This window comes from Hypomesus nipponensis, chromosome 8, assembly GCF_054491055.1.
Source record: "Hypomesus nipponensis isolate SF chromosome 8, ASM5449105v1, whole genome shotgun sequence".
Classification (NCBI taxonomy): Eukaryota; Metazoa; Chordata; class Actinopteri; order Osmeriformes; family Osmeridae; genus Hypomesus; species Hypomesus nipponensis.
The window spans coordinates 6,684,872-6,701,273 of NC_140368.1; the positions used below are offsets into that span (position 1 = coordinate 6,684,872).

At 42.6% G+C, this 16,402-nt stretch overlaps 2 protein-coding genes across 2 annotated transcripts; one reads left to right on the top strand and one right to left on the bottom strand.

The window, feature by feature from the left end:
- Window positions 1–2,390, bottom strand: LOC146274923 (B-cell receptor CD22-like). Its single transcript, XM_084703681.1, has 2 exons — window positions 2,333–2,390; window positions 1–1,899 (listed from the first exon to the last, which is right to left on the bottom strand). The coding sequence occupies exons 1-2, from the start codon at window positions 2,388–2,390 to the stop codon at window positions 161–163; spliced, it is 1,797 nt and encodes a 598-aa protein (XP_084559807.1). The 3' UTR covers window positions 1–160.
- A 1,595-nt stretch (window positions 2,391–3,985) lies between these two features.
- vps41 (VPS41 subunit of HOPS complex) lies at window positions 3,986–16,257 on the top strand. Its single transcript, XM_084703453.1, has 29 exons — window positions 3,986–4,147; window positions 4,632–4,670; window positions 6,348–6,455; window positions 8,076–8,153; window positions 8,364–8,438; window positions 9,304–9,366; window positions 9,572–9,637; window positions 10,946–11,065; window positions 11,315–11,461; window positions 11,564–11,630; window positions 11,749–11,846; window positions 11,952–12,081; window positions 12,243–12,358; window positions 12,503–12,559; window positions 12,659–12,720; window positions 12,833–12,914; window positions 13,083–13,175; window positions 13,292–13,419; window positions 13,559–13,703; window positions 13,899–13,940; window positions 14,059–14,109; window positions 14,357–14,494; window positions 14,596–14,650; window positions 14,831–14,971; window positions 15,160–15,296; window positions 15,417–15,516; window positions 15,604–15,648; window positions 15,761–15,840; window positions 15,946–16,257. The coding sequence occupies exons 1-29, from the start codon at window positions 4,127–4,129 to the stop codon at window positions 16,018–16,020; spliced, it is 2,559 nt and encodes an 852-aa protein (XP_084559579.1). The 5' UTR covers window positions 3,986–4,126; the 3' UTR covers window positions 16,021–16,257.
- The last annotated feature ends 145 nt before the right edge of the window (window positions 16,258–16,402 follow it).

Sequence of the window (16,402 nt, forward strand, 5' to 3'; positions counted from 1 at the left end):
TCAACAAGCTTGTAAAGACACTGGGCATAACAACTTTGTCTAGAAGACCTATTTAACACTGTTGACGTAAATGACTAAAGCCAGTCATTACCAACATTGTTGTTTTGTGTTTGGCGCTTTTTACAGGCTGGAGGTTTATGGTGTAGTTGGCTGGCTGTGTTTAGGTTCTGGCTTTGTTCACTGTGCTGTATATTGCTGAAGAATATTCAGGGGACTGGGCTCTGGAAGCAGCACTGGCAGAGGGGAACCTCAGAACGGAGTACTCCACATCCCCATCCTGGTTCTGGATCTCCGATGATTGGACTGTGGAGTATTGCACTTCATCCTGGTTTTTGGGACGAGAGAATTGGATGTTGGCGTAATGAAGGTTGTCCTGCTCAATTGAAGAGGGATTGGAAGTTTTCCTTTTACAAAGCCACAGACTGACAGGAAGGACCAGGAGGAAAGTCAGGGTTAGCCCAACAACGGTTATTATAACTATGACTGATTTTTTCAAAGGTGATTGGTTAAAAACAGGGACCATATATGTAGTGGAATTTGTTAATCCAACTTCATTCCGAGCCTCACAGTAGTATCCTCCACTGTTCTCAGAGCTGATGATCATGATGGTGTAGTTCTCTCCTTTAGATATGGTAACATTTTCTTTGTACCACGTGTATTTTACCATTGGTGGGTTGGCATCACTGCTGCAGGTCAGAGTCACTGACTTGCCTTCCACTATATCTCCATGGGAGCTGACAAATATAGTGACATTCTTTGGTTTATATCTGACATCAATAGTCACATCAGAAGATTGGAGTGGAGAGACAGAACAGGAGTAGTTTCCTGCGTCCTCAATGCTGGCCTGGTCTAGGTCAAAGCAGCCACTCTGAGAGCTGGTTAGAAACTGTCCATTCTTGTACCAGATGTAGGAGTGGTCACCAGACAGAGGACAGGTGGTGCTGCAGGTGAGTGTCACCCTCTGTCCTTCTGTCACTACGGCAGGAGTCACCTTCACCTGCAGATCTGTGACTGTCAGAATTGTTCCAGGGATATCTTCTCCCCAGTAGTGATACCATTTCTCAGTGTTGAATTTGAAGCGGTACTCAGCAGAGTCACTCTCTCTAAGGTTATTGATTCTCAGGGTTGAGAGACCACTCTCCGTGTAAGTTTTCACACGATCTGCATATTTTTGGATTAAATCAAGTTCTTTACTTTGTTGAGGTATGAACCAAAGCTGTGATTTAATTGTGTTATGGGAATAATAAGTGCAGGAGATATCAACTGAGGAACCTTTCAAGGCGCATATCTTCTTCCTGATGTAGGTAACTTTGTTGCAGCGATTGCCCCTACCACACACTACAGGAGAGTGGAGATCTTCCTGGTCTTTTATGGCACAGGAGTAGCTGCTAGATGGATAGCTATACACCTTTAGCTTGTTTTCTGTGTCAATTGTAGACTTCTTTCCATTCTTGTACCAGATGTAGGAGGGGTCACCAGACAGAGGACAGGTGGTACTGCAGGTGAGTGTCACCCTCTTTCCTTCTGTCACTACGGCAGGAGTCACCTCCACCTGCAGATCTGTGACTGTCAAAATTGTTCCAGGGATATCTTCTCCCCAGTAGTCATCCCGTTCATTGTTGAATCTGAGGAGATACCCAGCAGAGTCACTCTGACTAAGGTTATTGATTGTCAGGGTGCAGTCTCTGTTCTCATCCCTACGGTACTCTACACGACCCGTGTACTGGGGGTTCTGACTCAGATCTACAGCATCAGCACCAAAGTCCCATCTGGTATACCATCCTGTTGGTGTGACAGCAACACCACTAGGATCTCTGTAAGAGCAGGGCAAGTCCACTGATGAGCCTTCCAAGACGCAGATTTTCTTTTGCCCATTAGTGACTTTCTCACTCTGCACCACTGTAAAACAAAAACATACATCACATGATATTGGAGAGCATTTAGATCAAATCAAATCAAATTTACAGACTGATGTGCAGTGATAGTGGAGGTGGTTCAGGGTATAACTTGGCTGAGACTAGGGTTCATCCGTAACTGAAGGCTGGTGTAAAAAAAAAAAAAAACTTCCTGCTGATAACAAGATTACAAGAGTGTGAAATGCAAATGTAACGTGTGAAACAAAGCCAACAAGTTCCATCTACCAACTTTGCATCTAAAAAACGTTTTTCTGATCTGTATTCTCCTGAACTAAAGGCAGATGAGCAAACACAAGTCAACAAAGGTCTCATTAAACAAATTATGTTCACAAAACCACCAATACATGTGAAAAAAATATCTAAATTACAGATAATCCAGAATGAAGGCTATTCTGAGATTATTAGTGAGATCCTACCAGCCACTTCCAGAGACCAGATGAGGACCACTAATACACTTGATGTTCTCAGCTCCATACTGTAGGTGCAACTTCCTATTGCAGAATACACAAAATTACACAGAACATAGTAACTAACTGCAAAAATAAATACAAATAATTTTCAACAGGAAAGTTTTACTTCCTTAAGAAACATGGGGGTCTCAATCATCTTAAATAAAAACAGCCCATATGAGAAGACTAATGTAGTCTTAATTTTCTTGACCAAAATCAAGACTAATATGATACAATATCGTCAATATATTTAAACACATAGAATGTTGTACTTACAGCCTGAGCTCAGAAGATCTGTTTCCCGAGTGGGTGGAGTGAGGTGTGAAATGGGCATGGTTCACCAAATAGATCACTTCCTGTAGGCTGATAATGTACTGTTATGTTAGTTAAAGTTTCTACCAGAGGGTAAAAAGGGAATATCTAAATGTTAACATTTTCCCGTCCATTTCAAGAGATGGTCAGACAGCAAGATACAGAGATTGCATGCTGTGCTCAGTCAAAACCAATTTTGCCTACCAGGCATTATGATCTATTTTCATGTTATGCTTTTTTAGTGACAGAGACTCAAATCAAATCAAATCAAATCAAATCAAATGTATTTGTATAGCCCTTTTTACACGCAAGCATGTCACAGAGGGCTTCACATACGCCCATAGAACTGCCCCTCAACCAACCTAAACCCTCAAGGAAGACAAAGAAAAACTCCCAGAAAAACTCCCAATGGGAGAAAAAATGGAAGAAACCTTGGGAGGAGCAATTCAGAGAGGGATCCCCTCCTCCAGAGACGGTTGGCAAGAGAGAGGAGCAGAACACAAGCTAAACATAGTCATACAGTGTCAATGGGTTTTGAAACACCAAAAATCCATTGTTCGGCTTTATAGACGTTGGATGGGACCTGGAAACTCGCTGTTGGCCGTCATGGAGAGACTGTTTCCTGATGAAGAAATCTGTTTGTGATAAGGTTTGACAGAGACTGAAACAATAACAGCTGCAAGCTATATTTATTGTCCTTGGAAATCATGACATCCTTTCCTCATATGCTGTAAATGTTTCTTCTTGTTGGTGCATTCTTTTAAACATTGGGTCATAGTGTTGAAAACAGTTAAGAAAGTGCAATAAGGCCTTATTGTCAATGTCACCTTGAGAGTAGGACACAATAGATATTTTTACAGATGCACACTGTTACAGAAGTGATCATGATGCACCAGTGGCGGTTCTAGACTAATTTTACTGGGGGGGCCGGGGGGGGGGGGGGGCAGTGTTTAATCAGAGGGTTATGCACATTAAAAAGGCACATTAAAAAACGGAAACAAATGATATTTAAACATTAAATACTTAAATTTGCTTTACATTAAAACCATACAAAATGCTCTGGCTCTCCCTCTTCCAGCTCATCAACTCTCTCAATACCTTGATATGTTTCTCTCACTTCTTTGTTTACTGGGGCAAAAAAAGGCTGCAATGTCCCTTCCTCGGTTTATGATGACTACTGGAAGAAGAAAAAGGTGCTAAAAAAAACAGGAAACAAAAAAAATCAGGATAACCAAAATAACTTCAACCCCCATAATGCACCACATTTGTTATTTCGATCATGTGATTTTGTGTATGACAGGAGCTGTAAGACAAGGAGGAGTACTGGTACCACTTTGCTAGCCAGTAAACATTGTGCCTTTATGTGCAATTTTTTTACGTGAATATTTCCGGCACTATTGAAAATTGCTATATTATTATTGCTAGCTATTTCCAAGACCCGGCAGTGCAATGGCAGACGGAGAGGAGCAGGTGAGCGGTGTAGCATGTTTGCTAGGCTAGCTTTTGCTTATGCTTATTTGCAAGCAAGCCAGTCTGTGTAGTTTAGCCCGATGTGTTTTGTTGCTAATGAGCTTCGAGTGCCTAGTCATTTCATCCGATGGATACCTTTAAAGACCATCAAAACTAACAATGGCTAGCACTACTTACCCATGTATCCCCCCTAATACTAGATTGTCTTTACCAAAATGTAGTACGAGGAAGTCAGATTGCGTTAAACGTTATGTTCACAGATTAAATCATGATGCAATCACTAGCAATTGTCTTATAATAAAGTTTGTTTCCAAAAGCAGTTTATCACAAACGATCTAACCTACCCTATTCTGCATCTTTCCAGACAAGCACCAATGTAAAAAGAGAACAATTTGCACGATTTATTCTCTGATTACAACCTTGACTACCACTTAAAAATCATGATCTTGTTCATTTTTGCCATAATTCTGCCACATTCTTATAGGGCAGGAAATCCAGTGAAGAATCTGCAGATGACTCTGAGGTAAGCTGTTTCTCATAATGTCTATTTATTTTTAACAAGGTAATGGGTCTCATGCACTTTGTTTTTGCCTACGTGTTTTTGTATGTCAATGTTTGTATTCATACAAACATTGTTATGGTCTGCCATGACAGAATGCACTGTCTTTTTATGTCAGAAGTACATTGTTTTTGTAGTTTTTGTTGACAAGCTCTCATGCATTACAGATTGTGTTGTGGACTCTTTAAGTATCATCACCCTGCTCCAGCGTGCTATTGCACTGTGCCTCTGAGAATCACTAAATAAAATATAGCATGTCAGACTGCAAGAGAGTGGAACCTGTCTTTAAATGAAACAGAGAATGGAATGAAATGTCAGGCATTGAACAATTTCACCTCTACTCCCAAAAGAAAAACAATTCAGAATGAGAACTGGAGAGGGCTGGAAAAAAAAGAAAGAAATAATCCTTCCTGTCTTGTAAATGGGAAAAGGATGCTCTCTTTCCATCTTCTGTCCAGAAACAGGAGTCCTCTCCTCAATGTTAGCACACTAACACTCGCAGGCAAACAGCCACCTGGGACTGCATGATGGGGTGTCCCCTCTGAATGGCTGCAAGGCTCTGTTTATTTAGTTAGTGACTGTAGTTCTCCCATCCGCTATGTGTCTGCTGCTGCTGCTACTGCTCCTCTGTGTGGGCTGTCAACAGGCAAACTGGCTGACGGCTGTGAGGGCGTAGGTCTGGTAGTCTCTCGAAAGACGTTTGTGAGAGCAGGACACAGATGGAGAAACAAGTTACAGTGCTGTGGTTTAGGAAAGCTAGCTCAGACTTGATACACATTCACCTCCAGACTTTCATTTCAGTCGCAAGCTTCGGTCGTTTTGTATCCCTGAAGCTTAATTGTGTGAGTGTTGTATTTGTAGGGACCAGGCATCAGTGGCACCAGCCTGGGACAGAATATTTAGAAAACCGTTAAATTCTCATTGTTTACCAGAGAAGAAATGACAGGGTCAGGTTCATTCTGAAGTGCTACTTTTAGGAGTACACAGCACACCATGTAGGTTTAATAAGATGTGGTCTGGAAGCCCTCCTGCATCTAGTGTTTTGCTTTGTATAAACCCCATAGGCAGATGGGCACATACCCACCTCTCTTACTACTCCACTTCTCTCTATGGGGCTGGAGTTTGCCTTTGTTTTGTGTTATGGCTTGAAGTACCGTGGCCAATTCACCTGCAGCAGAGATTTCACAAACGGGATAAACAGGAAATAGACATGGCGGTGAAGAGTGGGGAAGGATTGTTTTTTAAATGCCATTCTCGCCATGCCATCAGGCCCCCCCACCTCCGGCCCAGTGGTACATAACGGCAGGCTATGTTTTGTGTTGATGCACCACAGGTTGGGTAGCGTTGGTTATAAAGCACATTGTGAGCAAAACACAGGGCACGGTAATTGTTTAGGTCGACTATAACTTTTAAACTTTCAGTGGGTGGGTTCCTGGGTGCCTTGCATCAGTTGCCCAAGTTTCTTAGTTACTTTGTGGAGCTTGAAGAGTGTTTAAATGTTGGGAATGAGTACCTCATGACTTGGACTGGATTACTGATCGTTTGTATTCAATGAATGCTTTCTCAACATTTTGGTCGTATCATTTTCTAAGTCACTCCTAGAGGCTGCTTTTCACATGGCTGATGCTCTAATCTTCCCAGGAAGAAGACAGTGAGGAGGAGCCAAAGTTGAAGTATGAGCGACTGGCCAATGGCGTGACAGAGATTCTCCAAAAGGATGCGGCCAGTTGTATGACCGTCCACGACAAGGTATGAGACTAACACCCACCAGGGCGTTCAGGCCCTGAGTATACTGGATTTCACATTTCATTGTTTATGCATTTGTTCGAGACGTCCTGTTCAGAGTCAGTTTGCATCTTCTCCTTTCAGTCTGTAGAGGCAGGTAATTCCTGCCCTGCCCTGCTCTGCTCTGCCCTCCCTCTGGGGTTGGAGACATATGCAGCCACCAGCTATTGTCTTTTTATTCCTCGCTTTTCTGTCTTTTATCTTTTTGCTTCTTACCTCTGTTCTTTGAACAGTTTTTTGTTGTTGTTGTTGTGTGGGACGCTCGCGTCTTGATGGTTAATCGTCGTGGCAACTGGGTGCACTCATGCACGCCTGAGCGGAGGACGAGTCATACCTCGTTATGTCTCCTCACCTGATGTTTTATTAACCTCTATTGATTTTCATTTATTTATTTTTACTCTGACTGTTCTTCTCCTCTTTTTCTCCCCCTCTCCTTCATGTGGAAAAAAGAGAGCCCATGTCAGTGAGAGAGACATTGCTGCTGAAATGTAGCTTTTCTACATGTCTCTCTAGAATTGGTTTCCATATGTACACTTTGCCTACCACCTGGCATGTGAAGCCAGCCTCCGCCAACCCCAGCCAACCTCCCAGCACCTTTAAAACCATCAGCACCCACATCAACCCCATGTTGCCTTATATTTTAAGTGCCTGAATCAGAATTTCATTTGAACAATTCCATTCTGATAAATCCTTTTAAAAGTCGCTCCGCCTCGGAAGGTTGACCCCTTTATTTATTTATTTTATGGTTATTTTATTTTGGGGAGATTGCAGGGGCTCTGTCTGACATGCTCAGTTGTGCCTGTAAATATAAGCATTTCATTATAGACTGCAGTGAAGCATGGTGGGCTCACCGCACACACTCGCGTCAGCCGCGGATGGGGGGGCGGGGGGGGATTAGGGGGATGGAGCCCAGCCTGGGTGGGAGAACACACACTTAATCTAATGCCAAAAAGCCTCCCAGTTTTATAATTTCTTGTCCCAGCGGACTCGCACAGACACGCGTGCGCAAACATACACTTACAGGAACACACACTACTACATGTGTTTTAAACACACACTACTACATGTGTGTTTAAAACACACACTACTACATGTGTGTTTAAAACACACACTACTACATCTGTGTATAAAACACACACTACTACATCTGTGTTTAAAACACACACTACTACATGTGTGTTTAAAACACACACTACTACATGTGTGTTTAAAACACAAGCAATTGGATAAATAATGGCTTCATGGCAGGGGAATCGGTTGGATTGTAAGCAGCAGGAGAAGCCAGATGTACGATGCATTTATTATGTTTAAGCATTTTAATTTGAGAGGAAAAATACCATTTCACAGTGTCTGCTTTAATAAATAGGGTTTTCCTACTCCTTGTAATTTCACAGTTTTTGCCCCAGAACCCCTGCTCCCCCACCGTTTTCACCACAAAGCGTACGCACACACATACACACCAGCTATTCTAGATTTTTAATCCTCAAGCCACAGCACTCGTCAATGACATTTTGCTAAATCTAGAATTGTTTCCTTGTATCTTTTGGATTAATATATATATATGCTGTACTCTTTCCATTTCAGTTTCTCGCCCTGGGCACTCACTTTGGAAAAGTTTTCCTACTGGACATTCAAGGAAATGTGACTCAGAAGTTTGAAATTGTAAGTAGCAGAAGCAGGTTATTTTAATCCAAACATTGGTGTGGTTGTGTTCACACAACATTAAATAGATGGATTTGGATTGGATTGGATGCATGGATTTATTGGACAAGTTAGTTCATAAATCTAGCTAGCATTCTAATGATACAAATGTAACTAAACTGTACCCATTGTCTACACTATACTACTATGGGAAGTCTTATGTGTCTACAGAGTTCAGTGAAGATCAACCAGATCAGTCTAGATGAGAGTGGGGAGAATGTAGGTATCTGCTCCGAGGATGGCAAGGTGAGACATCTCTGTAGAATCTATCAATCTATAATATCCATCACTCAAAGATGTTGCAAATCAGGACTCAGATCCTCCTCATGTCTTCTCTTTGTAAAAAAAAATCCTCACAATTCGAGAAGCACATCTTTCTCTTTCATTTCTCATCTCTCCACCTGTCAGTCAGTCTTCAGCTGTGAATGGATACCCTATCCTTGCTCCCAGTCTCCACCTTGCAGTTATCTAGCCTCTCATGATCATTATTATCATGCTTCATGGGTTTTGCAGTCAAGATATGCCCCCTGATATCGCCCCCCCTCGCTCACACTCCAGCAGCAAAACAAGATCTTGTCGCTCAGAAAGTGGCGCCGACAATTAAAATCAATGCCGCAGCAATTGTTCGTCCTCGTCCAATTCAGTTTGCTGTTAATCCATGTCGATCTCCCAGATAATCCCAAATCATCTGTGCAATGCAAGTAGGAGAGAGCAAGAGCTGTGATAATGTTCTTCTTTTAACTAAACTTTACTTTATCCTTTTCTGACTCTGAGAATGGCTGTAAAAAATAAACGAAAACATACTGATGGTCTACTTCAGAGTTAGCGTCGCTGCTGCCTAGCCTTCCTTCTGCCTTTAGCTGAGACAGAGTGAAAGATTAAGACCTTGTTACTGTACCAAAACCCTGTGGGGAGTGTTCAACTAACCAACCTGTCCACTAATTGGTGACCCGGAAGATAGGTGGGCCAGGGAAGAGATCAAAACAGGCTGTCACTACCATCATTTGGCTGTTGCTCCTGGATAGTTGCAGACATGTGCAATTAAAACCAAAAATAACGACACTCCATTGAGCGTTCCTCTGGATCACCTGCCCTTGCGTCTCTGTTGCAGGTTCAAGTGTTTGGTCTCTACACTAGAGAGGGCTTCCATGAGAACTTTGACTGCCCTATAAAAGTAAGCCGACCCTTTGTACTTGTTCATCTTCACATTGCTGCTAATGAAACTGTATCCCAGTAATGAAATTGCTGTCAACTTTTCTAGGTAGCTTGTCAGTGCTGTGGCAGTGATGGATGGATGGATTGAAAGTGACTCTTCTCTTGTCCCTCCATCGTTGGTACCTTTCCATTGATACCTGACATCCTCTCCTCTCTTTCTCTAGGTGGTGGCACTGCACCCTCAGTTCAGCAGATCCAACTACAAACAGTTTGTCACCGGGGGCAACAAGGTACTTTTAGAAACTCTCAATCTTCATTCATAATTCTCAGCTACGATTCTCCATACAGTGGCTCTTCCCATTGGTGGGTCATTTTTACTGCACGCCGGCGTGCTGCGGTCTGAGGAGCCCGGGCTGAGGGCTGTGCGTCCAGTGGGCCTTTGTGTGAAACGATTTGGGGCCCCCTTTTTGGAGTGCTCCAAAGAGAAAGTGGACTGCGAAAGAGTGGTCCATTTCCCCCAAAGTGCTGTTCACTCAACAGTGTTTGAAAGGCTATGCCTCAGAAGCACAGCAAATAGACATCATTATCAAGAGGCTCCAAAGTCTTAGGATTTCCGGGGCACACGTTGACCGGCTGCTTAGTGGTGTTTTGCACTGTAACCATACACAGAGGTAGAAACTCCACACCAGCCTTTCCACTTTCCATTTATGTATTTATTTGAAAAGCACCACAACCAAATGCCTACGCAACATAGCGTACACTGACTTTTACGTGAATGAATTATACCATTTTCACTGAGGAGAAGGATCAGGAACAGTGCACATTTGATTCTGATGGAAACCTCATTGTGCGAGCGACTTTGCTGCTTGCTTCCTCTCTGCTGCTCCTCATTTTATTCCTCTCCAATTGGTGAAGACCTCCTCAAGGTGCCGGGGATGAAAATCAATATGTCTCAAAAGGAGAAACATCCTGTCAAAGGAAATTCAATTCTGTCTCCATAGTTTCAGTCTCACATCCTTTCTTTGTGGACAGAGCTGTTAACTGTTAACATTACCAGGCTAGCTGGAATAGTTAAGAGTCTTTGAAGTCTTGCCTTGGTCGGAATACGTACACTATTGTATAAGAATACTATAACCTGGCTTTTGTTCATTAGTCTCCATTGCTTGGACACTGAGCAAAGTGTTCAGTCCCTGTGAAAAGCTTTTTGTATCTTTGGCCTTATCTGATGGGAACTTGTCTTTATGAGGACTAAAAGGAATTTAAAAGAGAATAGTCAAGTTTCTCAAATACATTTATTTAAAAGAAATATTGAGAAAAATAGAGTTTTGAATAACTAAGAATACAATCTTGCCTTTACCTGTAAAAGAATGTACTGAGCCATAACAGCAGGTATTCAATCGTTTTTTTTCTTCCCAATCCTTTGGGGTTTTGTATCACTCATAAACGTTTTCAGTAGTTTTACTCTTTTTGTCAAACAGGATCTTTTGTTACTGTGCTCTACTGCCCCTTAGTGGTCAGACACAGCTACAAAGACTGGTGTTGCAGTTGGGTATAATATGGCACGCCAGCTTCGATGTTTTCCTTTTTTCTCTCCCCAGCTACTGTTGTATGAGAGGAACTGGCTGAGCCGCTGGAAGACCTCCCTGCTACACGAGGGCGAGGGAACCATCACCAACGTGCAGTGGAGGGCCAATCTCATTGCCTGGGCCAACAATGTGGTAAGACTCACAGCTAGCATAAACCAATTCCAGTGCCGCTCCTGACAACCAGTCCTTTACATCCTTCTCTTCTGTCATCCTGTCTGAATACAGTGACAAGTATGCAAAGAACGTAGACAGGCCTCCCATGAACACCTGTGCTTAGGGTTTAACTCTTGCTTTGTCTGCTCAGGGTTAGGGCTCAATGAAATCACGGCTGTGGTGACCGTCTGTGGGGTAACAGTGTTTTTCTGTCAATCTCTCCGTCAGGGGGTGAAGATCTTCGACATCAGCACCAGACAGAGAATCACCAACGTGCTGCGAGACAACGTCAGTTTGAGGCCGGACATGTACCCTTGCAGTCTCTGCTGGAAGGACAACTCTACTCTCATTGTTGGCTGGGGCTCCTCCATTAAGGTGTGTGTGTGTCTTTGTATGTCAGTGTGCTGTGTGTGCGTGCAAGCATTGTGTGTCCGAGTCGCTGTGTGCGTGCGGGTAAGCATGATGATTTCTTTCCAGATCTGTGCTGTGAAGGAGAGGGACCCTGCAGAGATGAGAGACCTACCAAGCCGCTATGTAGAGATAGGTGAGATGACTGAGGGGTGAATGGGCAGCTGGACACTGGACACAGCTCAATCCACCTCCACGCTGGCACGTTTGAGCTGTCTAACGAGGTTCCGGTCTTGTGGGTTTCTCGTTGGCAGTGTCTGCCTTTGAAACAGAGTTCTTCATCAGTGGACTGGCACCTCTGGCAGACCAGCTGGTCACACTGTACTTTGTGAAGGAGAGCTCCGATCACATGGTTACTTCATTTTTTTTATTGTTATATATATTATTTTATCCAAACACGCTTACAAATAAGATTGTTTGTGTAGAGTAAGTTAACACGTACGTGTGTTTACACCAGGAGGAGGAGTTCCGGGCACGGCCTCGTCTGGACATCATCCAGCCTCTCCCAGAGGGCTGTGAGGAGATCTCGTCAGATGCACTCACTGTCCGCAACTTCCAAGACAACGAATGTAGGGACTACCGACTAGGTAAGATAGTCCTGGCTATCTCCAGAATTTTGAAACGACTAAATGGAATTGGTTGCCATATTTTCAACACATAAACTATACACATTCACTGTGTAGGAACTTGCCATGGCAAAGTATATGTCAACATGCTGGATCAATTTGTCCCTGTGTTTGCGCACCAGAGCATTCCGAGGGAGAGTCCCTCTTCTACATCATCAGCCCCAAAGACATAGTGGTGGCCAAGGAGCGAGACCAGGACGACCACATTGACTGGCTGCTCGATAAGAAGAAATATGAGGTGAAGGTGTTGGATGGAAGCGTATTGTGGGTCTGCATACCATCCTTCATTACCATTTACTGTACTGAAGAAGTCATAACAGGTGGAGATACATTTGAGATGTGAGTATGTATCCTCTTCAAACCCCTCTTTTCTCCCTTACAGGAAGCTCTTATGGCTGCTGAGATCAGCTTCAAAAACATCAAACGCCACGAGGTTCAGGTATGCTAATGTGCTGGTGACAGTGACGCGACCATGTGTCAAACCATCCAATCCTTCATTTTCATGTTCTTAAGGAAGCTTTTTCTCTGTCACAAACAGAAAATTGGGATGGCTTACATCAATCACCTGGTGGAAAAAAGAGATTATGACACAGCTGCCAGGTACCACATCCAAAAAGTAGTTTGTCCTTTAAATCTAATTAAATATATTTAGGAATATAGGAAATGTATCTGAAAAAGGAAGTGAGTATTACCCTCTTCCCCCTCAATCCAGAAAGTGCCAGAAGGTTCTGGGGAAAAACATGGAACTCTGGGAGAATGAGGTCTATAGATTTAAGACAATTGGCCAGTTAAAGGTAAGTCAGGCCTTGAAGAAAACATGTTGTGTTAATTCGATAAAATAGTGTGTGGGGACACATTTTAGAACCCACGACTGTCCTTTTCTTGCATCTTGTTGCCTTCATTTTCACTTATTTCACTTATATCTCTCTTTTTTACTATCTCGCATCCATCTCCTGCTCCAGGCCATAAGTCAGTACCTGCCCAGGGGAGACCTTCGCCTCAGACCAGCCATTTATGAGATGATCTTACATGAGTTCCTCAAGACGGACTATGAGGTTGTCTACTCTGTCATCTTACCTGGTCCTGCTTTTCACATTCCCCCATTCAATTACATTTGGAGGAGTTACTGTAATATAATATAATTTAATGATGTGCTTTGTCTTACTGATAGGGCTTTGCCACATTGATTCGTGAGTGGCCGGGAGAGTTGTTCAATAACATGACCATCGTTCAGGCTGTCACTGACCACCTCAAGAAGGACCCCAAAAACAGCACTCTGCTGACCACCCTGGCTGAGCTGTGAGTGATCCCATGCTGTAATGAACATGGAACACCTTCTCTAACCCTTTCTGTAACTCTGCCTTCTGAACCTTTCCCAAAACAACGTCTGTCCCAAAGATTTGCCTCCATTGACCTTCTCCTATTACTGTCTTTGCAGTTACACGTATGACCAGCGATATGACAAAGCCTTGGAGATCTACCTGAGACTGAGGCACAAGGACGTCTACCAACTAATCCACAAACACAACCTATTCACATCCATAGAAGATAAGATTGTTCTCCTCATGGATTTTGATAAAGAGGTAACTTGCCCATGAATGCATATCATTTAGACCAGTTGTACTGTATATTTTCAGGTGAACACAATTGTGCAGTATTTGGTAAACTTCAATACAAGTGTGATATCAGTTTCTAATAACGTTGTTTGGACTGGACCACAAAGCTCATAATTCATGTGCACTTCAGTCTAAAGAGCACTTTTTTCTGTCTGTTGTCAGAAAGCTGTCGACATGCTCCTGGATAACGAAGACAAAATATCGGTACGTGTTCCCTCTCCTCTTACCCTTGGTCCTTCACAGAAGGTTTCAAGTGACAACACACTAATATTAGACCACCCACTGTTCACTTACCCCAATCCGTCCTGTTTTTGCTCTGCAGACTGACAGAGTGGTGGAGGAGTTGAGAGACAGGCCTGAGCTGCTGCACGTGGTGAGTTCCATCATCTCTTTAACATTTTGGCTGTTGAAAGGCAGTAAATCAGTCACTGTAAATCGTAGTAAAAGTACATTTGTATTTTCTTCATGGACTGAATGGTAAATAAAGACTAAATTAATGTGTCTTTAAGTATGCTTTGCATTTTAATATACTATTGGCAACATTTGGATGGTATTCTTTTACTGTATTGAAATTGTATTTTTCTCATTTAAAAAATGCCCCACCCCCTTTTATTTTGCAGTACTTACATAAACTGTTTAAGAGAGACCACCACAAGGGTCAGAAATATCATGAGATACAGATTGGTCTGTATGCTGAGTACGATCGCCCCAACCTGCTGCCATTCCTCAGAGACAGCACACATTGTCCTCTGGAGAAGGTTAATCATAGCCTCTCATTTTACAATGACATTATCAGAGCTCTATTCACATTACATTTCCGATTTGAAATACAACTGTCGACTGTATTGGTCCTTCTCAGGCTTTGGAGATATGCCAACAGAGGAACTTTGTGGGGGAAACTGTGTTTTTGCTCAGTAAGTGTCTTAGTCGGGTCATGTTAAAGTTGATGAGTCCCCTGTTCTATCTAATGTGTTTTATATGTTGTTGGTCTGAATGAAAAATAAATCATTGATATTTAATGTAAACGTGTTTGTAATTATCTAGCCAGTCAGGTGAGTTACCTGCAGGAAACTTACTTGGCTGCTTCCTTCCAGGTAGAATGGGGAACTGTCGCCGTGCTCTGCAAATGATCATGGAGGAGCTTGGAGATGTGGACAAGGCCATCGAGTTCGCCAAGGAGCAGGATGATGCTGAGCTATGGGAGGATCTCATCTCTTACTCAATCGACAAACCGCGCAAGTCAAACCACACATAGACACTCTATAAACTGAAATGATACTGTAAAATGAGATTATATGAAACATTCTACAAATAATCTAACTTTTTTTATAAAAAAAAATTCTCACACTTTTGCTACTGTCCTCTACCTACAAGATGGTACAAAAACAGAAACATCAAATAAAATGTCGGTTTCCCTCCCTAGCCTTCATCACTGGTCTCCTGAACAACATTGGGACACACGTGGACCCCATCCTGCTGATCCACCGCATTAAGGAGGGCATGGAGATCCCTAACCTGCGAGACTCACTGGTCAAGATCTTGCAGGACTACAACCTACAGGTAACATTGCCAGTCAGCCAAAAGACAATTACTGACATGCATTTTTAAATAACCCACCCTCAATTCAGAATAACAGTCCCTTCCCCTCATTAAACAGCTTTTTCTTTCCCTGTCCTACAGATTCTGCTGCGGGAGGGCTGCAAGAAGATTCTAGTGGCTGACTCCCTGTCCTTGCTCCAGAAGATGCACAGGACCCAGATGAGAGGCGTCCGGGTAGATGGTGAGTACCAGTCTGTGTATGATGCTGGAAAAATATAATCTCTCCGGATTAGAATGTAACATACTAACGTTCTTGTTCGCTTTGTAGAGGAGAATATCTGCGAATCCTGTCACGCTACGATATTACCTTCAGGTGTGTGACATTTCCTTTGACTATGATGCAGTAGTAGTAAAACTGTAGATATGATGTATGATATTGACAAGACTTTCTTATGCATTCATGGGTTTCTTATTCTGTGTTTTAGACATGGCCCAGCCCTTTAGTGTGGTGGTCTTCCACTGCAGACACATGTTCCACAAGGAGTGTTTACCATCTCCAGGAACAGTAAGTCCCTACAGTATGTGACATGCCATCAAAGCAGGCCAGTAGTGTACAGTATATAACTGGTTAAATATGATTTGTACAATGTATGACTTTATTATATTTCAGATTCCTGGAGTTCAGTTTTGCAACATCTGCAGTGCTAAAAGAAGAGGACCAGGAAGTGGAATCCTGAAAAAATGATAGAAAGCACTTACCTGTTCCACTGTCGTGGCCTCTACTTATCCTTGAAAGAAGTGTTTTTCCTTTTACTGTGTCTGCTCTGGTGTCAAATGCTTACAGTTCATATTAACGTATTGTCACTTTAAACTGAAATAAATATTATGGTAGCACAGTGTAATTCTACAAGTTCCTTGCTAGTTGCTCAAATCACTGATCTGAATTGCTATCAGTTTATGAATAAAATACAATATAAATGCATCGTGTCTTGTGTCTGAAAGTACATTTCCCTGTGTTGATTTTCAATATAACCCACATAAACTAATTCAACTAAGTCACTTTCAACATTACTCGTCGTTGTGAACAGAGCGACGACAGAGATCTCTCGATGGCAAAGGTTGTGACT